The 22,516-nt window shown below is 36.2% G+C and overlaps 1 protein-coding gene across 3 annotated transcripts; it reads left to right on the forward strand.

Moving 5' to 3' along the window:
* The first annotated feature begins 1,668 nt into the window (after positions 1 to 1,668).
* On the forward strand, positions 1,669 to 13,070 carry LOC101171996 (solute carrier family 28 member 3). Of its 3 annotated transcripts, none has more exons than XM_078953089.1 (18): positions 1,669 to 1,906; positions 2,091 to 2,167; positions 2,309 to 2,400; positions 2,788 to 2,977; positions 3,698 to 3,842; positions 3,905 to 4,018; positions 4,096 to 4,173; positions 4,352 to 4,432; positions 4,588 to 4,668; positions 4,744 to 4,869; positions 5,380 to 5,510; positions 6,126 to 6,294; positions 6,393 to 6,590; positions 8,039 to 8,120; positions 8,480 to 8,578; positions 9,848 to 9,956; positions 10,104 to 10,227; positions 12,951 to 13,070. In XM_078953089.1, the coding sequence occupies exons 1-17, from the start codon at positions 1,838 to 1,840 to the stop codon at positions 10,219 to 10,221; spliced, it is 1,959 nt and encodes a 652-aa protein (XP_078809215.1). In that variant the 5' UTR covers positions 1,669 to 1,837; the 3' UTR covers positions 10,222 to 10,227; positions 12,951 to 13,070. The 3 variants fall into 3 exon arrangements, 2 of the variants coding, with proteins under 2 accessions (XP_078809215.1, XP_078809214.1); XR_013658169.1 differs by lacking the exon at positions 12,951 to 13,070 and adding an exon at positions 7,535 to 7,618 and having other exon boundaries at positions 1,702 to 1,906; XM_078953088.1 differs by lacking the exon at positions 12,951 to 13,070 and having other exon boundaries at positions 10,104 to 12,537.
* The last annotated feature ends 9,446 nt before the right edge of the window (positions 13,071 to 22,516 follow it).

The following is a 22,516-nucleotide window of genomic DNA, read 5'->3' on the forward strand; positions in this document are numbered from 1 at the left end:
TCACATTCACACACTGGTGGCAGCTGCGCTGCCGAACACTGGCGCCAACCTTCCACCAGAGCCAAGGTGGGGTACAGTGTCTTGCCCAAGGACACTTCGACACATGGTCGGGCAAGGCGGAAACTGAACCCGCAATCTTCCGATCAGAGGTCAACCGCCCTACCTGCTGTGGTAGGGTGCAAACAGTTATGAATGTTTGAACGTTTTAGTCTAAGCTATTTCACTAAAGTTTGCAAATGTGTTGTAGTTTGAGTAAAAATATGAATTCTGTCTAAAGAATTTGGTTCTTTTCTTTGAAATTGCAGTTCTGGATCACTTAAATAAGGAGATGTCATTCTTCCAGAAGTTTCCATGGTATTAATTTGTTTCTTTTCCTGTCCTGGTTTCTACATGCATAATGCTTTTAGGATGTGATCCAACTCAAAGAAGATCGACTCTTCCTCCCATTTTAAAACCTTTAAATTATATTTTAGGCACTCGTGGAGTATTGCCTTTTTAAGTAGAACAGAGGAATATGAGCTTGTTCAATTTAAAAACGAAAATATCACAGGCTTAATATTTCAACTGCTAAACATTATACTTCTGTTAGGGATGATGTAAAATCAGCCGTTTTTAAAGCTCTGAACTCCATGAACAAGATTTTCATGTGGACTTGAAGGACACGAAATCATGAAAGTTTTTTTAAATAATTGTATTCTACTGCTCTCTAGTGGCTACAGAAAAACTCTTACAATGAATGAAAAGCTTCCTCTGTAAATCCTCTGTATTGTCCATTTTGTTGAAGCTAAAAAAGCACCTGCTTGAAAAACTATATTGCTTGCCCTCAAGGTGTATAAATGTAACAGTTACATGTTCTGAGATTGTATTTTATTCTTAATTGCTTTTTTTTTTCTCAAGATGAAAACATAAAAAGAAAGAAACCAAAAGCAGAGTTAAAAGCAGATTTTGCAGCGGCAATGGTGGAGTAGATTGTATTCATCTTTGTAGTTTTACAAAATTAATAAATATGGGCTCCATAGGGAGGTAAAGCATGGATTCCCATGCTTTTAATCTCATATTTTTTTGTACATTTATCTATTAAACAACTAGCTATTAAAAAAAACTAGTTTTTTGTTGTTGTTTTTATTTGCAAAATCCGCATTTAAATATAATTTCAACACCTCATTTTAAAATGATAAATGACCAGCTTGCTTTATAATCAACGAGTAATCAAGATTAACGAGCACAAAATAAAAAACAACAAGCATTAAGTTCAAACTATGCTTTGTCACTTGTGCATTGCCAAAATGTCATTAGTTTCCTTTGAGAATTTGATCTTTTTTCTTTTTTCTTTCCTTGTTTTTGGACACATTAACTTTGGTCTCTTCAAATTACCTCTTCTGATTCAGTTGTAGACTGATCCATTGTGTCATGAATAGGGGTGTTGAATCTTAAATTGTACACATAGAAACAAATAGTAAAAAGAAACAAGGAAAATTTACTCACAGTTAACACAGCATGATAAGTAATAATACGTTTAAAAAATGTTTTTTAATTATGTTTTTCTACCAAGAATATATTGGACGCTCAGAAAATCCGTCGCCTACTAAGATTGGGAAAGTCCACCTCTATTTTACAGGTGGACCTGTTGAACCGGGGTTAATGTGCAGGTGAGTGGTTTCTGGTCTTATCTTGTATCTGATGATAGCATAATAACACAACAAAATTAGGTTATAAGCAAGACAAGAAAAAAGTGTTTGAGGGAGGGAGGGAAAGTAAATAAAAACTGCAGGACAGGTGGACCTTTAAAAAATCTCTTAATTGTCCAGCCAGTATCTGAACATCAGCAAAGGAGAAAATGGAACTAAGTGCATCAGAAAAGCAAAATGTGAAACAAGGAAACGATAACGGGGCTTTTGAAATGGAGGTAGGAACATTTCAGATTGCAGTGTTTTTGTCATTTACCTTTGAGCACAGTATAAAATATCACTGGTGTTACCAAAGTATTCACTAATGATGAAATATTGTTTAACTGGATCTTGTAGAGATTCTGTTAATGTGTTATTGTCTAAATGTGTAGTATAACCTAGTTCCTGTTTGTGTGTTAACAGAACCATATAAACATCAATGTGGAATGTGGCCCAGGAACCACAACCCATACATCCGGCATGACAGACAACAACAAAAAGTTGACAGGCTTTCTTATTTATTTGCATTTAAATATTCTTTTGTTCGAACTCAATTTTCTGATTATACACTAATCTGAGCTAATGTGTATTACATTTCTCTTTTCCATCTCCACCTTATTGTGTGTCCTTTGTGAGATCAGCTTCCTTGAGAAGAAACTTAAAGGACTTCAGAGCTTTTGGGCAAGGCACAAAAGCCAGGTTCGACTGATCATGAACCTGGTTTTAGCAGCAGGTTTGATATTCGTTAAAATATAACTTAAGAAGAAGGACTGGTTGTCTCTGTCTGCAAGCCTTAAGATGTCAACTTAATGTTTTGGTACTAAGAGAAAATATTAGCTTTCTTAAGTTTTACTATAATTTATTTGTCTCTCCATTCTAAAGCAGATAAACGTTGTAACAGGCAAATACATCAACAAAATAAGTGTTACCTCATTTACTTCAAATTGAATAAGTGAGACTATGGAAAAGTAATCATTTAAAAATGCAAATTATCCACATCCTTTTATCTGTTTTAATACTTTCAATCTATGTGTCAAAAAGTCATATAATAAAATGATCACTATTATAAAGGAATATAGGGCTATAGATGTAATAGTTATTAATTACATATTTGCTTTAGGCTTTGTTGCCATGGTTACTGCAGCATGTATTGTGAAGTTTCATCGTGCTGTGGGGCTGCTGGTCATCTCCTTGGTAACCATATTCTTCCTGGTTTGGGATTGGATGATGGAGCGGTATGGCGACCAGGTGTGGGAGGTTCTTGCTCCAGTCAAAAACATTCTCAAAAGAAATTGGGTTTGGTTCAGATGGTGAGAAATGAGACACATCATATTCATCCAATTCATCTTATCACATCATGACAGAATGAACCACTGAAAAACACTCCTGGTTGATTTGAAGTAAATGACATGGAACACGATTTTGGACAACTTGAGAATTTTTCTGTCTCCTAGCAACAAGAATGTTCTTCAACTTTGAAAAAATAAAAAAAGAAATGACAAAAGCTTTGAGGGAAAACAGTACAGATTAGAGGGATCAAAAGCAAAGCAAAGTCGAAAACAAAACCAGTGTCTTTCAGTTGAGTGCATAAAAACATCTATATATAAAAATAAAAAAAATCAAGGAACCAGAGTGACATTAAGATATTTTGACAAGAATAAATATGCAGTTTTTCACCCACAAAAAAGCTATTAACAAATGTTCTCCGTGTAGATCTTGAATTAATTGTATTTATGCCAAATTAATTTGATTTGTGGGAAACAAAGACAGTTTATAATATTTGTTTCACTTTAGCCATTGATATAAAACAGGGCGGAGGGGTATTAAAACTTGTATTACGGCTAAATACATTGATCATAAAACTTAATTGACTTTTTTGATATTTATTTTACTTATTGGTTTCTTTTCTCTTTTTACAAATAGTCTTCGGGTTTAAAATAAAGTCCTTCTAAACCACACTTCCAATCTGACTTTAGAATCTCTCAAATAAATGTCCTTTTCACTCCAATTTTTATGTCTGCGTTGCATAGGATCCTGTATGTGTTGCTTCTGGCAGCTGTGGTTTGTTGGCTCGTCCTTGACACGGCCCAGCGGGGCACCAGACAGTTGTTGTCCTTTGGTGGTTTGCTGTTTCTTGTCTTTTCAATGATGGTTTTCTCCAAACACCCATTCAAGGTAAGATTTGCACCATGGTTTTTGTTTTTTATATGAATTTTAATTCAATGTTGTTGTTGCAGTGGTCGTGGCGAACTTTGCTCAGTGGGATTGGACTACAGTTTATCTTTGGTCTGCTTACCCTTAGGACTGAGTTTGGTTTACAAGCATTAACTTGGGTTGGAAACAAAGTAGAGGTGTGCATGCACTCGTGCAGAGAGGATTTAAAATGTTCAATTTTTAACAATGCCTCTAAAAAAAATCTTCTCTGCAGATGTTTTTGTCATTCACAGATGTTGGATCACAATTTGTCTTTGGTGACAATTACACAGACCACTTTTTTGTCTTCAGGGTATGACAGCAACACAACATAACAAACACGAGCATATTTGGTACACTTTTAATTGTTGAAGCCTGTGATTTATTTGATCATTTTTTGTTTCTTATCTTTTGCTTTTCCTGACATCTAATTTTCACAACAGGACTTGGATTTGGGGTATTTAATTTTATTTAAATGTTTTTTTCTGCAGGTGATGCCCATATTGGTTTTTCTGAGCTCTGTCATTTCCATCCTTTACTATGTTGGCTTCATGTCTTGGCTGATTTGCAAGGTAAGAAAAAACAAGTACAAAAAAATTTATAAAAAAATGTTTTAACTTTTGTGAAATTGGTAAAAATTTAAATTATTAGAGTTTTTTTGTTTCATAATCTCTACACTCACTATTTCTCATTGACGTCTTGTGCTAATGTAATTTTCCTTCTGCAGATTGGATTTGTGATGCAGGTTACCATGGGAACGTCTCCAACAGAGTCAATGGCCGCAGCTGGAAACATATTTCTGGGGCTGGTAAGCATCTGTAATTCAAAACACTAGTTACTGATAATTTGGGGTTTCAAGCTGGCTTCCTTGCCTGTTCATCAGACGGACTCGCCTCTCCTGATTCGCCCGTATATCAGTGAACTGACTGTCTCAGAGATTCATGCTGTGATGACTGGAGGCTTTGCCAGCATCTCCGGCACCATTTTGGGAGCTTATATCTCATTGGGGGTAAGTATGTAGCCATGAGGAAGCAATTTATATTTAGAAGCAAATTAAAAGAAGGAAAATAAATTCTCACAACTGCCAGAAGAATAAAATGTTTATTAATTAACAGGAACATGCCATTTGACTTGAAGGATTTGGTCTTAAACCAAAAACGTCTTGTTGATTGTTGTTTATTTTAGTTTTTCTGTCACAACCAGGTTTTTTCTTAATGGCCAAACTCAATAGTGACTTGGATTGTCAGTATTTTACGTTTAACCAAATGGTAAAATGAAGACAATTGCACTCGTATTTTTATCTTTGGGACCAAAAAACAAATATATACATATTGTCCTTCATCTTAGCTCTTTAAATCACCAAAAAAATAAAATAATATTCAATGTCCTAAAATCGTAGAAAAATTTGATCTAACCTGATTACTTTACCTATAAAACATCTGATGTGATGAGACGTTTGCAGTTTTTTAATTAATTCATTATAGCAAAGGTCACATTTATTTTTTTCTTTGTTTTTAAGGTTGATGCAACACATTTGTTGACCGCATCTCTCATGTCTGCTCCAGCCTCTTTGGCTATTGCCAAGACATTCTGGCCTGAAAGAAACAAGACTGTTTTGATTTCTATCAAGGACCTCAAACTCATTAATGGGTAAGAAAGATCAAAACCACCAGTGAATCTTTCAGAGGATAGTGTCAAAGCAAACCATTTCCTCTTTGACTTAAAAGCCAAATATATCACAATATTTTACAGCTTTTATACTTAGCAAAAGTTTATATTTTCATAAAATAAGCCTAAACTTTTTTTTTACTTCATTGTCCAACTTAACTAGTCTATTGTCAGTTTGTATTACAGCATATTTCATTGTTTTTAATAAACGTTATAAACAATATTAATCCCCAACACTAAACTATTTGAAAAACAACTACTATCTTTCATAGTCATGTCAAAAAATGCAAATGCATTATGTGTGTCATGCACACAACAAAGTACAGCACAAAATCCGGCAAACTCTTAACTACGGTACATACAATCAAGATCAGTACCCTTAGAAAGTACTTATTTGGCAAATTTTCTGATGATAGAGTTTAGATGTTTTCATAAAAACCAAGCTAATTAGTAAGTCAGAGAATTGCTGACATTAAATAACTCAGTGAAATTTGCATTATATTTCAGAACTCATACATGTTTGTATGCAGATGACACTCAGTTGTTTTAAAAAGACTGTCATTTAAATTGCTGAAAGGTGTCGCTGTGTCTTCTCAGAGAGAACAAAAACTTGTTAGAAGCAGCGTCTCAAGGTGCATCTCGTACTGTTCGTTTGGTAGGGAGCATCATAACAAACATCATTGCCTTCCTGGCACTGCTGGCCTTTTTAGACTGCATCCTTTCCTGGCTGGGTGGGTTGTTCGATTATCCTCAGCTCAGCTTCTCGGTGAGGGTTTCTGACTACAAACACAGCCTGCAATACTTACGATGCAGACAGTTTTCTTGACATTTCTGGCATGACTCTCATTTTTTTTGTCTCATCAGCTCATCTGCTCCTATGTGTTCATGCCCTTGTCCTTCATGATGGGTGTTTCCTGGGATGACAGCTTCCTTGTTGCTGAACTGATTGGGTTAAAGACATTCCTCAACGAGTTTGTGGCTTATCAGAGGCTGTCAGAGTTCATAAAGAGGAGGGAGGCAGGCGGGCCGGAATACGTGAATAACATTAAGCAGTATATCTCTGTAAGCCTCATTTACATTTTTATTGTCTATCATGGGAAGTGTAGATTGTTTTTGACTGTAAGGCTTTCTTTGAATATACAGGGGTGGTTATTGTTATATAGCTTTATTTTTTTCTGTTCGGTCCTCCAGTCGAAATTTAATTCAATAGCTTTAGATAATGAGGAGATAATGAACATTATGCTCCCTAGATTCAGCTACCTGGTCATCAAACAGTTCATCTTGCATATTAGCATAAAGACGTGATCCTATGTGAAGTGACCTGTTTTTTTCTTGAATGTGTAGAGTCTATTTAGTAATTTATGCATGTGTGTATGCACATAAAAAATGAACTATTGACCAAGAAAAATAAGGCACTATAGCCTACATAACTGTTTAAAAATATTTTTATAAAGGTGTGGAAGTCAAAAACAAAATTGTTCTATACATTGGGGATACTGAAAGAAGACAGACAGTATACAACCGTTATGAAAGATTTGAACAGTGCTGCTTTAAAATACAACAGTTACAGTCCCAAAGCATTTCCAGCAGTCTTTAATTATGATAATGCCGTTTTTAGGCAAAAAAAAAAACTGTAATTTTCTTGATCACACTTTCTGCAGAGCAGCAGTAATTCCTTAGAAATTTTCCCTTACAGCCTCTCATAACCCCAGGCTAACATTAGCGGTGCGTCAAAATGATGACCAGTTTTGGAGCTATCAAGCTGTACAGTTTTGAGCCAGATGCCTGCTCAAACGAGGAAAACAAAGACGTACATGTATCTATTTGTTTACATGCATCAGAATGGAGAGGAGCAGGGAAGAATGTGACTTACCTAATGTCGTTTTTATGTTTTACTAGTACAAGATCTTTCAAACTGAAAGTTTCTTCTGCTCCTGATTCAACACAATTTGAATAAAGAAACAGTCAGAAATACAATTTTAATTCTTATTTTTCTTTTTATACAGTATGTCCTCCATCATGAGAAGAACACAACAAAAACATGTTCAAAACACCAATAATGCGATTTTTATTGGACTGAGTCTTCAAAGGTCAATGAAAAAGAACCAAACACCTAATTGTTGTAGTTTTGCTTGTTTATTGTTTTCTTCAGATGTAAAGATTGAATAATGGCACTCTTGATGTGAAGATTGTGTCCTCCATGGTAGTCTTCATTTCAGTTAATAATCCACAGTGTATTTAGGTGTCAGATCGTCTGCTCCTATCACCCCTTTTGGTTTAGCTTTTGTGTCTTCTTTTGGTCACGTTTTACATTTATAATTGTTAGAGGAATACATCTCTCCTTCTCTATGCATGTGCTGTAATTAGTGCTTCACAGGGACATGCCATGGTTTAAATCCCTGCAGGAGCATTCTTGTTATGTCTTTTTTTTATGCCCACCCTGTGTGTTTCCCTCAGGACCTGCAGAAATGAGTAAATAGCAGTTAAATCAAATCTTTTTTGTTCTTCAGGTTCACTCAGAAATGATTGCAACCTACGCTTTGTGTGGATTTTCGAATATTGCTTCCCTTGGGATGTCTATCGGGGCACTGAGTGAGTAGTGCAGCAATTGGAACAGTAAAGACAGACAACTGTTTACTAAAAACACTGCAAAAAAAAACCACAAAAATCATTGGATTTATGCAAAAGTATTTTGATCATCAGACTGTTGAAAAAAATATTTTAAAATAGACATACCCACAATAAAACAGCCTAAAACTTACATTGACGTGTAAAACACGATTTTTAGGAACATAAAAATATATTTTCACAACAAAACATAAATGTGGGTGTGATAGCTTTATTGGCTGTCAAACCTATGTATAATCTGTGCAGAATTTTAGTTAAACTCCATGCAATTGAGATTTTGTTTGATTTAATTTGTAAAACCATTTTCCATGTTTTTTCTTCAGCTGCAATGGCTCCAAACAAGAGATCTGACATCTCCAGGGTTGGACTAAGAGCTCTGATTGCAGGCAGTGTTGCTTGCTTCATGACAGCCTGTATTGCAGGTTATTATTCTGCTTTTTCTCCTTTGAGTTGTTTCAGCTTGTTTTTTTTTTTGTTTTTTGTTTTTTTTTTTGGTCAAGCAGGTTTGTGGTTTAGAAGCAGCACACAAACTAAGGTTCAAAGCTCAAGTCTTGAAAAAAAAAAGAAGCTACATCAACAACTTTCTATAGCAAATGAGATGTTTCCAGCTCTCACACAGATGGCGTGTACGGCATTCATGAAATAATTAGACCTATGTTTCCCTGAAAATATAAATTAAAATGTGTTATTATTTCCAGTATTTAAAATATGCTCAATTGGTCTTTAAATTGCAGTGCTGTTTTTTAAATGCCGTTTAGGCATCTGTTTGTTTTCTGTAAGGACTAGCTTGGTTTTTTTTATTACTTTTACTCTAAGGTGTTTAAGCACAAAGCATCTGCATAAACTAAACTAAATAAAACTCTTCAAGACTTAACAATATAGACAGTATCTTGCAGCAGGCACAAAGAAGGAGTTCATTACAAGAGATACAGTGTCATTGTTTTCTATAAGGGAGGTAAAATGATGTACTGTCACATCCCTGTTAGTGTTTATCTTTTTTTTTTCAAAAACAGAACTAAAAGTCATTTAAAATAGAAATTAGAAATAAATTAGCAAGGCTGGGTTTTTATAAATTAATTGAAATTAAATTGATTTTCACTTTGAAAATATAACACCATCTATCACATCTATTAGTTGATTTGCTTTTTTTTGTATTTGTCAGACAAAACTCACCTTTTCTGATTGTTTTAAATGTAGGAATTCCTTCCTCTTAAGGTTTTATTAAGTTCCACCTTATTTCAGCTTAAATCATAAAAATCTTTATAAACGTAATTAGTTGAGGATGAACAAAAAGTTTGACACCCAACCCTGGATTGTACAATAACTTTTGTCCCCTAGAGATTGTCTTCCGCATTCTTTTGAGTTTCTCTGAAACTACATGTTAGCTATTAGAGGCTGATCTTCACTAATTTACTCATTTTTTGGTGACTAATTTAGAAACTGTGACCTTATTTTCTGGTTAGCTTGAGTAAAAATAGTTTAACTATCTCCATCATTATGGGTTAAGTTTCTCATCATTTCAGTTTTCATCTCCACCAGAATAGAAAATATTCCGATGTTGCGCAGAGATGATCATTGATGTTTAACATACATACTGAATATGTTTGAAATACTTGTACTTGTATTAGAAAATTTTCAGAAACTGTTTTGATTTGAGATATTGACATATTTTATTTTTATCTCTGTTTTAGGTATGTTATACATCCCTGATTGTCCACTTTTACTGAACACAGAGTTCAACAACACCAATGTAACCAGTCGTGCAGAAATCCTTCAATGCTGTACTCAACTTTATAGCAGGTGACCATATGTGTTTATCTATGTATTTGGGGGTTTTCTGTATGTTTTTTCAGAATCTTTCATTCATCAAAACTACTCTAGGATGAGTAAAGCTGAAGCATGATAATAATGAGTATGATTCAGAGTGAGGTCGTGTTTGCTTTGCAGCGTGACGTTGTATGAGCCATGGAACGTGACGGCTGGGGGAGGATTCACCCAGAGCAGCCTGCGGGGTTGCTGCGCACTCGCACCCCCAGAACATTTCAACTGCAGTCTGGCACAGTGAATACGGGTAAACAAGAACCGCAATAGCAGTAGAAGTGTCAGTCATTTTTGAAAATACATTTGAAAAATAATGAGTAATTGGGTATGGCCAATGACATGTATTTGCAAAAGAAATAATTAAACATCATTTCATTTACACACGTAAAATTGAGAAGTATTTTCAATTTTCATTTTTATTCTAATAGTATAAAAGATATGTCCAATCAAAGCATGTCCAATTAACATATTCTGGATTTTATTTTATTTGTTTGCCCTACATTGTAATGCTTTTATGCAATTGCTGCATTTTATTCCCAAAAAGCACTGCTGGGGTATTTAGTAAAAAGTAAAAATTTCTTGTTCTGTGTGTAACGAATTTATCATTAGTTTGTGTACTTGTGCCTCAACTCTTTGATTTAACAGAAAACCCCATAATTAAGAGTTTTGAGATCTAACCATTTAAAGAAAGAAGATTTTGAATGCATTTAGCCAAAGCAGAGCTATGACTCACTGCACATTTTCTTGCTTTTCTGATGAGTAGATTTGTAAATTAGCCAGTAGATGTCCCTATTGACTTTCAGTTCTCCTCCAACAAGGAGCTTAACGCTTCTCCTCAGGCCTGCTGATGCCAAGAAAGGGTAACTGGTTTGACTTTCAGTCCAACGTTCCAAGAATGTGGCTCATTAAAACTGACCAAAAGTGATACACATGGTCTGCCCACGGAACAAAGAGGAAGCTGTTGGGCTGCGTATTTCTGACATATGCGCGAGTGAGACAGGCATGCAGTCATAGAAACAGCAAATGACACACTCGTCATTAAAAAAGCGCATGAGTAAAAGGTCATATGGCTCCCTCTTCGTGGGCAGGAGGACTGTTCACACAAGTAAATTTCACACATCCATTGAGAAGGAACATTAAAATGAGCCGTCAAAGACTGACACTTTGGGAATTTTAAGACTTTGTGTCACCCTCAGTCCTTTCATAAAGAATTAGAGCTTTAGTTTACGTTTTTGAGAAATAAAGCCATGTTTCTAGTTCAAAAAACTTTTATTATTAAAGTATTAGGTGCCAAAAAGAGCACAACAGAATTTCTTTTTGTCTTTTTTTTGGGTGTTTGTGCACTTAAAAAATAAACATTTCATCGCTATGAAAGCACTAAAATTTATGGTGACTCATGACCTCAAAAACACCTTAAATTTGACCCAAAAAAACTATCTAATTAAATTTTTTTTCTTTTATGTATTTTTTATCTTTTTCTATATTAAAGAAACAAAACTGAGCCTTTTTTTAGGTTATGTCACCAATATATTCTGTTCTAACATTGTATTTAACCGAATTTAAATACATTTAATTAATTTTGCTTTGGTGTTTCTATTTTTACTGTTAGTCTTTGAGTGTTTGCAGAGCTAACAAAATATTTTGTTGACAGGCAATAATACCAGTTAATATCAGCTTTATTTGGAAAGGTAAATAAAATACATTAAAACATCACACAGAAATTAGACCTGTTGAACCGTATTAGGGCTAAAATAAGTAAAAAGTGTCAAAGGTGGAATCGTTATGGTAATATTTATTCTTGTTTAATGAACCTTTTTTTGAAAGACGACAGTCATGTTTTCTTTTCAGTCTTTACAACCCATTTCCATCTATTTATTTTTTGCAAATGTAACATCAAAAAAAAGATTCCTGGGAAAAAAACATTTGATGTCATAGAATTCCATGAAACACACTCTGAAGCATTAAGGAAATTAATTAAATTTTACACAAGTTTAGTGTTATACTTTCTATAACTGGGTTACACAATTTGAAAACGGAAGTTTGCATTTTTCCTTATGATCGTTAAATGCCACAAAGATGAGAAGCTGTGCCAAAAAAGTCGTGCAGGAAAATGTTCAATGATTTGTTGTGGATTTATTTTCTTGATTCAATGGCCTTTCTTTGGATTTAGATTTTTGACTGGTTCGAACCAAATAATTGTTATATTGTGAAAAATACAATTTTTACCACACAGCAGATGTTTCGATATAAATCTATAAAAGTGGGTAGAAAATGAACAGCATGCATTTCTGTTTAACATAAATGTCATTTCCCCTCTCTCCAAACCTCAAACTCGCTTTCTACATCTGCAAGAGAATTTTTTAAGTATTTAGTAAAGTCTGGTGTAACAGTACAGTGAAGAAAAACTCAAGGAATGTAAGAAAAAAACATTTTAAGAAAGAAAATGAGGGAATTTCCCCACTTGTTGACATTTGTCCATGTCAAAGTGCCTAAAGATGACAGCAAAATATTAGAACTACCTTTTAAATGAGTTTAATAAACAAAAAAAACCAGACAGAAAGTGTTGCTGACAGTCTAATGAACCTACAGTTCACACACATTACCGAAAAAACTATTGCAATTAATCACTTTTCCAGAGGATTTGCACTTCTGCAAAACTTAAACAGTGGTTTAATTGCTTGTTGACACATAATCACGCAGACATGTCTTTTTGAGAAATCAAACAGCAGAATCCCTGACAAACATGTTCACACAAGCAGATGATTTGGAAACATAATTGTGTTGGACAGGGGTCAGACATGTTTCCAGAACAAGTACAAAGCACAGAAGCAGTAATCAGATCAGAAAGATTGACATTCACACAATGGGCTCCCTCTCATCTCATTTTGTGTGCAATTTTGCAAAGGGTTCAGACTAAAAACAACCATATAACTTAAAAAAACAACAATTGTACTTTTTTTTTTTTCTTCTCAGATGACATCAACTGTTGCCCCCGTGTAAAAAGAGGACATTAAGAAGTAAAAAGACAAAAGTAAACAATTGCATTTTTGCATGGAAATCCTGTACAAAAATAAAAATCTGTGGCTTGATCAACCATTTGTATTCTATTATATACATAATTTAAAATGCTAAAAAGTGTTTACATTTTTCTGAAGTTAACTTCACTTTGTGGATTCATGTGTAGTTTGGGATATTTGGGATTTACAACTATTATTAAGCCCTTAATGCATTTTGGTTCAATGCATCAAATTACAATAGCTCTAAATAATTTACAACAAAAGGTCCTGAAGTGCGGACTGGAAGCAAAAGTTTGTGCTAATATACATTTTTATTTGTTTTTTTTTTTTCTTGCTTCATTTGATTAATTCTTTTGTAGTAAAAAAGGATCTAACTCCTTGATGCCTAAATTTATTTGCAGCTATAAAAAAACTGTTTTTGCTTTCATGTAGATGCTAAATGTAAGTAATTTTAGAGCCATTGTAATTTGATGCATTGAACCAAAATGCATTAAGGGCTTAATAATAGTTGTAAATCCCAAATATCCCAAACTACACATGAATCCACAAAGTGAAGTTAACTTCAGAAAAATGTAAACACTTTTCAGCATTTTTATGGGGGTTTATGTCCCTGACACCATTCTGACTAAACAAGGAAATTGCAGATATTTTCCCTAATAATTCAATATCAAAATGTTCAACCTGTATAATAAAACTATATTTTTCTAATAAAATCCATGATGAATTAGCCTATATTCCATTTTTTACAGATGTCAAAACATTGAAAATGAGAAATTCTTTAGGGTTGGTCAAAGGTGAAGTTGGTTTTTCATTGTGCATTTGGATGAGGCTGCATTGGGGTGCTACCAGTTTTTTATTGATCCCCAGAGGTAACAAGGCCTCTCTCCCCTTCAGTAACTCAAATCGGAGATGGATTCTGGGAAAAACCTCTGCTGAGAAACCGTTTTATGACTAAATGTGTGTTTTTCTGCATGTGCCCTTCATCCCATGTGCTTTCACTCCTGCTGGGAGAGCTCCCGCAACACGCAAGAGTGCACTGACATACACATCCGCATGCTCTCTGACCAAAGCACACACTTGTCAGGCGCACAAACACACACATCCACTCTCCGGAGGCCAAGCGGGTGGTCTGGTTGGAATAGAGATGGACACACGCTGTGATCATAGCGGCCATGTGTGATTCAAATTTCTCTTCTTTTTCTGTCTGACTTTCTTTCAGTCTCTTGCTTCTGTCTTTTCTTATCACTGACACCCCACTCCCACTGCTCCCCATTCTGTTTACCCCCCAGCGCCTTTGAGAATCTGAGTGTGTCAAACATATTCTGCACACAAGCTAATCAACAACCGTTCCTCAACCTATATAGGCAATTAGACTCTTGAAATCTGGTGATTTCTGCCCTCTCCTGCTCTCACTCAAGTAATCACGTGTTTTCCGTCTTGATCCCACACCCACCCTCCTTCATTCTGTCTTTTTTCATGTAGCTGGATACCAAACTCCTCATTACTCTAATTTGGAGAGAGTGCCGCTCCCCTAATGGGCTCAAGGGCCCAAAGAATATTAAGTGCTGCTTAATTCCTAAATTTTATTCAGCCTTTACATTCATGACATCCTTCCACCGGTTCTTCTATCCTTTTCCAGTTCATATCTTATTTTGTGTTCCTCCATAAACAGCCACTAGAAGAAAGCTCCAACCTCCTTTTTTTAGGTAAAAAAAGGAGATTTTTTTTTTAAAAGCATATCAAAGCGTTGCATCTAGTTGCTCTTCATGCTGGCTGTTGTTCCAGGCATCCCACAAGTGTTTACATGTTGTTGCTACTGTTCATGCTCAACCGAATGTGTACTTATTTAACCCTATCATTTGTGGAAATAGAAAAATCTCCATGGTGACCAAGGCAGTAGAGAGCAGGTGAAGGGCCCTTCAGGATGCATTAGGTCCTTCCTGCGACAAGGAGACGCATCTTCGCTGTAGGCTTGACCGTACATTAGCCCTGTTTCAAGGACTGAAACAGGGTTTATTGTCTCAAATTGAAACTACAGTCGGGTCAATGTGCATCTAAAGCCCATTTCAGAACCATTTGAAAAATCTGTTGCTTTGATAACGGAAACATAACTAACTATAACACACTAAATTGTTCCAATGGCAAATAAGAATTTTTTTCATGCAAAAAAATAAACACATTTATTTATACTTTACATCTATATTATTTATACTTCTATAGAGATGTAAAGCCCTGAAAAAGTCATAAATATAAGATTAACAATAATGTTGTGTTTGTGAACCATTTCTTGCATTAAATAAGAATTTTCCCTTCTTTTTTTTAGCAAATGTGCTTTAAGTGTCTTTTGTTTTTTCATGTGTTGCTCCAGAATTTTATTTAATGCAACAGATGTGTCTGGTTGGACATCTGACTTAACCCCGTAAAGCCCATTACATCAAGGAATTAACAAAAATTTAAAACATTTCATTAAGATTTTTTTTGGCCCTTCATTAAATCCGCAAAAAAAGATTTACAATATTTTTTTTTATTTTATTTAAATGGCATCAATTATGATATGTTGGTTAATTTGGTATTTTAGTGTAACACATAAGTGTTCAGACAAAAAGCACCTCAGTGTCTCCAATTTGATGCACATTTTTAACATGGTTTAACCTTATTACGAAGAATTAATTATTAACCAATTTTGCACTCTTTCAACAGAGTAATTAGAGATTTTAAAGACGAATAAAAAAATAGATGAGTTATTCTCACTACAAAGTTTGGAAAATTAGCAAAATGTTTCCTGCCAAAAGTGTTTTTGAGATTTTATAGAAGAAGCACTTTTGAAATTCAATTCAATTCAATTCAATTTTATTTGTATAGCCCAAAATCACAACAACAGTCGTCTCGATGGGCTTCGAAGTGAAACATGAACTCAAAAGGATCATGAATACAAAGAGTTCAATAGGAAAATACTAAAATGAACTAACAAACTGACTAAGCTATAGTGGCATCCCTGCCCTTAGACCCCCCTTCGCGGTAAGGTAAAACTCCCAAAAAAACGGATTCCGGAAAAACGAAGAAACCTCAGGGGTGCCCACATGAAGGAGGGATCCTCCCCCAGGACGGACAGGCGATTTACCAGAACTCAAAGAGAAGAATTTACTTATCTAAATCTACAACTACTCATATAAAGTCCAGCAGACGAGCTTCATCCAGGTGTGGTTGGGGGGACAGTCAAAGGCGCGAGTCGAGCCGGAGACAGGAACCACAGCCAGGTGTAGGAGCAGGAGCAGAGACGAGGTACTCGGTCAGGTACAGAGCAGAGACGAGCCAGAGATGAGCCAGAGGCAGGATCCACAGCCAGATGTAGGAGCAGGAGCAAAGGCGAGGTAAACGGTCAGGAACTGGAGCACGGATGAACCAACTGGAGTCTGGAAGCACTCCCACTCCCCAGGAGGGGAGAGGAAAAGAGGGACAATACATGTATCGCACTGTACCAAACAGAGGCATGGAGAACTAAATGATAAATTATGGTCAAGGATAGAGGAGTGGAAGGGTAGAAGTAGAAGAGAAAAGAGGACAGAACCCCAGTGCACCATAGTTACCCCAGCTTCAACTTCTAGCAGCCTTTTAAAAGAAATAGTTATTAAGTTTAATTTAAACAAATTAACATTAAGTTAAATAATCTCTGAATACTAAGTAGTCTGACAAAAAGCCTGTCCAAAGAGGAATGTTTTAAGTCTAACTTTGAATGTAGAAACTGAGTCGGCCTCTCTTACATGAGCTGGGAGTTTATTCCATAAGACAGGGGCTTGGTGGCTAAATGCTCTACCTCCAACCGTACTTTGACTAATTCTAGGAACCACAAGCAGTCCTGCATTTTGCGAACGAAGTGTTCTTATTGGATGGTAAGGGACTATGAGGTCCTTAATATAGGACGGGGCCATTCCATGTAAGGCTTATAGGTTAACAGGAGGATCTTGAACTTGATTCTATAATCAACTGGGAGCCAATGGAGCGAAACTACCACAGGAGTGATGTGATCTCTTCTGCTAGTTCCAGCTAACAATCTTGCTGCTGCGTTCTGAACAAGCTGGAGACTTCTTAAGGAACTCTTAGGACACGCTGCTAACAAGGAGTTACAGTAATCCAGCCTCGACGTAACAAATGGATGAGTTTTTCAGCATCACTCTTAGAAAGTATATTTCTGATCTTAGCAATATTCCGCAGGTGAAAAAAGGCAGTTCTACACGCCTGAGATATATGAGCCTTAAATGATAAATCCTGGTCAAATAAAACCCCAAGGTTTCTAACTGTGGAATTAGGGGCTATGCTTATGCCATCCAAGGAGACTATCTGAGCAGACAGAGCATCTCTGAGGTTTTTAGGACCTGCTGTAATGACCTCAGTTTTTTCTGGGTTCAAGAGGAGGTAATTAATTGTCATCCAGGTCTTGATGTCACTGATGCAGGCGTTCACTTTCTCTATCTGGTCATTCTGGTCAGGCTTCATGGATAAATACAACTGCGTATCGTCGGCATAACAATGGAAATTAATGCTGTGTTTCCTGATTATGTTTCCTAGGGGTAGCATATAAAGCGTAAACAGGATCGGTCCCAAGACTGAGCCCTGTGGGACACCATAGTTGACTCGAGTGCACTGAGAGGAATGGCCATTTACATTAACGAACTGATACCTATCGGACAGATAGGATTTAAACCACTGGAGAGCAGATCCTCTGATCCCTATGTCCTGCTCTAGTCTATGGAGTAAAATACCGTGGTCGATAGTGTCAAAGGCTGCACTGAGGTCTAACAGGACCAGAATAGAAAGTAGTCCCTTTTCTGAGGCCAATAACAAGTCATTAGAGACTCTAACTAGTGCAGTTTCCGTACTGTGGTGGGGTCTAAACCCCGACTGAAAGTCTTCAAAGTGGCTGTTGTCCTGTAGGTGGCAGTAAAGCTGCTTAACTACAACTCTTTCTAGGATTTTAGAAATAAAGGGGAGGTTTGATATCGGTCTATAGTTGGCCAACATGCTAGGATCTAAACTGGGCTTTTTCAGAAGAGGTTTAACAACTGCATATTTAAAAGACTGTGGTACGTAATCCGTTTCCAGAGAGGTATTTATCATTGTTAATATGGGATCATTAATTAGGGGAAAAGTTTCTTTAAAAAGTCTAGTGGGAATTGGGTCTAACAGACAAGTTGAGGATTTGGAGAACGTAATAATTGATGCTATTTCCACTTGATCCACAATAGTGAAGCAGTCTAATGTTACAGAGGTTTCTATGGATGCCTCCATTTCTACCACTTCAGCCTGTTCTGGGCTGATAGTAGGAATAACTTGATTTGGCCACAACTTGAAATGGCCACAAAAAGCCCTTCTACTGCCCCTAGTGGACGGATAATCCACTACAGGGTAGAAAATGTGCACCAAATTATATACAATAGGCTATTCAAAGAAAGCCTGGATCATTCTAATGAGATTGGGGTCTGAGAAATGTGTGCATCAAATATGATACAAATGGTTTGATAGGTTTAAGCATCTGAGTCAAGACAAAGAATGTATGCAATGGGACCTTCGTACCAGTTCACTCACATCTGGGTAATATTTCCAACTACCATTAATGCTGTTGACCTACAGAAGGCTTGTAGAACCTCAATTGTTGTTGGTCAAACACAAGAGGTAAGTATGTTCATAGGCAGCCAGAACAGAGAGCAATAAGTAGGAGTTAGAATATGGACTTTGAATACTGGGTTTAAGACAGGAAAACTAGAATGTACGCTGAAATGATGCAAAGGAAAGTGGAAATCCTGTGTGTTCAATGTAGCAAAAGCTTACAGGCTCAAGTTCAAGCTATTTTATCCTGGTGTGGGAGGAAAGAGGGAAATAGTGTGATCCTTCAGGAGGAGTTTGCTTTGAAGGTTCTGGCGCTAAAAAGAATGGCAGGTAAGGGCATGAGTCTGAAAATAGAGGCTGAAGATGATGTATGCCCCACTGGTACTTTGTGAGATGGAAGAGAAGGAGAAAGGAAGCTCAATAAGGAGATTCAGCAAATTCCCAGAGGTGACAAATTGGGCACTGACTTCAACTTCAACAAGCATGCTGACAAAAAGGAACAGCTGTTTGGTAAAAAAAAAAAAAAAGATGATGGTATATTTCATTGAAAGGATGGAAATGGCTATGATAAACCTTTTTTGAACATCAGGTTTCTTCTGACAGCAAAACATATATGCATGACAAAGTTGAATCTTGATTCGATTCATAACATAATTTGTGCTTGATGATACAATTCATTGTCAATATTGGTTCATTTTGAACGATCTGATTCACTGACCTAAAGTGGATCCAGAAAATCTTTAGCCAAAAATTCAACCAGTGTGACTCAGAGATGAATACCTGGTACTGAACAGATCAGCTGAAGTTTTCCAGATTCCTTGCATTTCTTGCAAGATAATCGAGTTAATATTAAACCTGTGTAAAAACAAAAAATCCATTCACATTTCAGTTTCCTAAAGTTCAGCCCACTGCTGTGTTTCCGAATCAACATTCTCCCACACTGTATGATCACAGGACGTCATTGTAAATGAGAAATTGTTCTCAATCAACCCACCTGGATAGATTAAGGTTCAACAACGTCTTTGCTGAATTCAAAGTGTATGGAGAGAAATTAGACTCAGTCTCTCCATAAAAATGTGTCTGGACTGTAATGATGGCTTGATGTGTGTTGATGTGGACATGGATGTTGACCACTGTAATCTATTTGGTCAATTTTACGTTATAGTAAAATAAACCGAGCATGGCTCAATCCAAATGTTTTTTTTTTCATTCATTTCATTTTGAAACAAGTTTCCATTTTCCAAGTTCGATTACCAACTTACCTTAGACAGATCGATCTGGTTGGATTCTAGGAAGATAGATCAATTAAATGATTAATTGAAATAATCGTTACACCCCTAAGGGGTGATGGTTAGTTAAAAAGAGGTGAGACACTGAAGACCAAAGAGAGCAGACAAGAGCAGAGCAAGATGTTCCACAATGTGAAGATAGATGTGGCAAGTGCATATGAAAAAAGTGCAGAAGGACTTGACAGGCTGGACATTAAGAACAAGGAGGTTCATTTAGCGAGACAGACAGGTAGAGACAGAAAGCATGTGCAGGATGTTAGAATGATAAAACGCAGGGATGGAAATGTGCTGGCAAGTGCCAGAAATGAGATGGCAGGATGAAAGGAATACTTTAAAGAGATGATAAATGAGGGAAATGTTAGGGAGCATAGAGTTGGACAGGTGACTGCAACACAGGGAGACATAGTAAAAACCAGTGAGGATAAAGTGAAAGTAGATGGTAAAGAGGATGAAGAGAGAAAAGATAACTCTGACATACCTGTGGAAGTATGGAAGTGTTCAGGAGAAGGGTTTTTAACAGGGTTGTTCAGCAAGATCAAAGAGAATGAAATAAGGAATGTCTGAGTTTTAACAATAACAGATGAAGATCATGCAAAGACAAATTACAGATGCAATATTTGCTTTAAAAATACTGATGTAGAAGTTCTAAGAAACCCAGAGAGAGCAGCATTTGTTGGAAATTAGGGACGAAAGGAGACTGAGGTAGCAGAAAAGTGTGGTGGAGTTGTGCAGGATGTGTATGAGAGCTGTAAGTGAGATGCTCTGTAGGTGTTGCAGAGGAGTTCAAGGTGGAGGTGAGACGGCACTAAGGATCTGCTTTGAGCCTCCTCTTGTTTGCTGACAGATGAGGTTAAACAGGAATCTCCATGGATCATGATGTTTAAAAATGTCATGATTTTTTGTGAGAGCAGGGAGCAGACAGAGAAAAACTGAGAACTGGAAGTTCCCTTGCAGTAAAAAGGAAGGTTATACACAACTATAGAGAATGCATGTGTGAAAGGGATAGGCCTGAGTAGACTGACAGTTACAGAAAATAAAAATAAAAGGAGGTGGGGAGTTTTAGTTGTCTACAGTCCAGAGAAAAAAGGCTTAAAAAAGGGGAAAAGCTGTGTGCCAGCAGATTGAAAAGAGGGGAGGATAGTATAGGGCCGGGATCTGCAACCTGAGGCTCTGGAGTCACATGTGGCTTGTTGACCCCTCCATTATGGCTCTCTGATTAAAGAAAAAGAAAGTTTATGATTTCAGAAAAGTAGTTGTAAAGTAAATGTAAGCTAGTTTTAAAGTAAAAAAAAATAAAATAAAATAAAAGCAAACCAATTTGAACTTTATTTAATCCATTCAGAAACAGTTGAAGAACAGAATCACTCTGCAAGGCTCCTGACTACGGTACCCATAATGCTCAGCAATTCTTCAAGCGGTTCAGCCTAACAAAGTCAAACATTTTAACAGATTTGTGTGTGCCATTAACCACAGAAAATCAGAAGCACTGGATTATACGGCGGATTTTCTATTTTTGAACAAATACAAGGATTTTACGCTCACCTTATTGTTAAAAAAATTGGTGAGGGTCACTGAATCAGCTGTGATTTAATTTTAGTTTATTAGATTTATGGCAGAGATGCACCACAAATAGTTAAATAAACTGAATGATTTTTTGTTTTTTCATCAATGCTGACATTACATTATACAACTACAATAACTCACATGATCCTATGTGACACAGCATGTAACTTATTTTGAAATGCAATCATGGAAACCTTTGTCAAAAGTTATTCACTATTTTATATTTTGAAAAAAATCTATTTTCTCTTTGTTTTATGTATGTTAAGAAAAATTAGTTTTTTTATATTTAATATAATAGTAAAATATCATAAATACAAATCTGTGTCTTCATTTTCTAAAGGGAAGAGTTGGTGGCTCCTCTTGGGTTTTGGTCAGTGAGAAATCGACCGGAATGGCACTTTAAGTGTTGAAGGTAGCAGACTCCTGGTATGGGGTTAGGTGTGATGCAGACAAAAATGAAAGGTGAGCTGTGGCGGTGAGACCTGTGAGGTTGTATGCTTTAGAGACAGTTTCCCTGAGGTAAAATCGAGTGGCATAAGAACAAGTATCTGAGCTGAGGATGAAAAGATTCTCTTTGGAAGAGACAGAAATCAAATCTATTTGATTGTGCATTGGTGGTGAAGTTTAAGTAACACGATGTCCGAATTTTAGAAGCATTTGTTGTTGGTTGAAACAGATTAAACTGTCTTACTGTGAATAAAGAAAATAATGGACAATAAGTGTTTTGACACATTTTGCTCATCTGTGTCCACACATGATCCTGGTGGGACCTCAGACATTGAGCCATAGCTTTTTGCATGTTTCCAGTGGGACAGATTGATGTTGTTTGACCTTTGTTTGGAATTCTGTAAAGCCAAGTTGAAGGATTTACTCTGTTGGTAATGTCATACAAGTCCGAGCAAAAAAAGAGTTTAATATTTGGACCTCTATTTTTTTTGTATAGTGTCTTGATTGTTTCATTTAAAAAAAAAGATTGAAGACTTGCTGCTGCAGTGGAAGTGAATGCGTTATTTGTCACATGCGAGAAAAACATAGTCAGTAAAAAAAGGGCAAGACATTTGCAAGA

Source organism: Oryzias latipes, chromosome 9 (genome assembly GCF_053564925.1).
Source record: "Oryzias latipes strain Hd-rR chromosome 9, Olatipes_Hd-rR_3.1".
Taxonomy (NCBI): Eukaryota; Metazoa; Chordata; class Actinopteri; order Beloniformes; family Adrianichthyidae; genus Oryzias; species Oryzias latipes.

Bases quoted from the DNA above. Each gene is read 5' to 3' on its own strand.
- LOC101171996 (XM_078953089.1), top strand. From the start codon at position 1,838: ATGGAACTAAGTGCATCAGAAAAGCAAAATGTGAAACAAGGAAACGAT. The intron at 2,401-2,787 runs GTTTGATATTCG...TATTTGCTTTAG, and splicing joins GAACCTGGTTTTAGCAGCAG to GCTTTGTTGCCATGGTTACT. The intron at 4,669-4,743 runs GTAAGCATCTGT...CCTGTTCATCAG, and splicing joins GAAACATATTTCTGGGGCTG to ACGGACTCGCCTCTCCTGAT.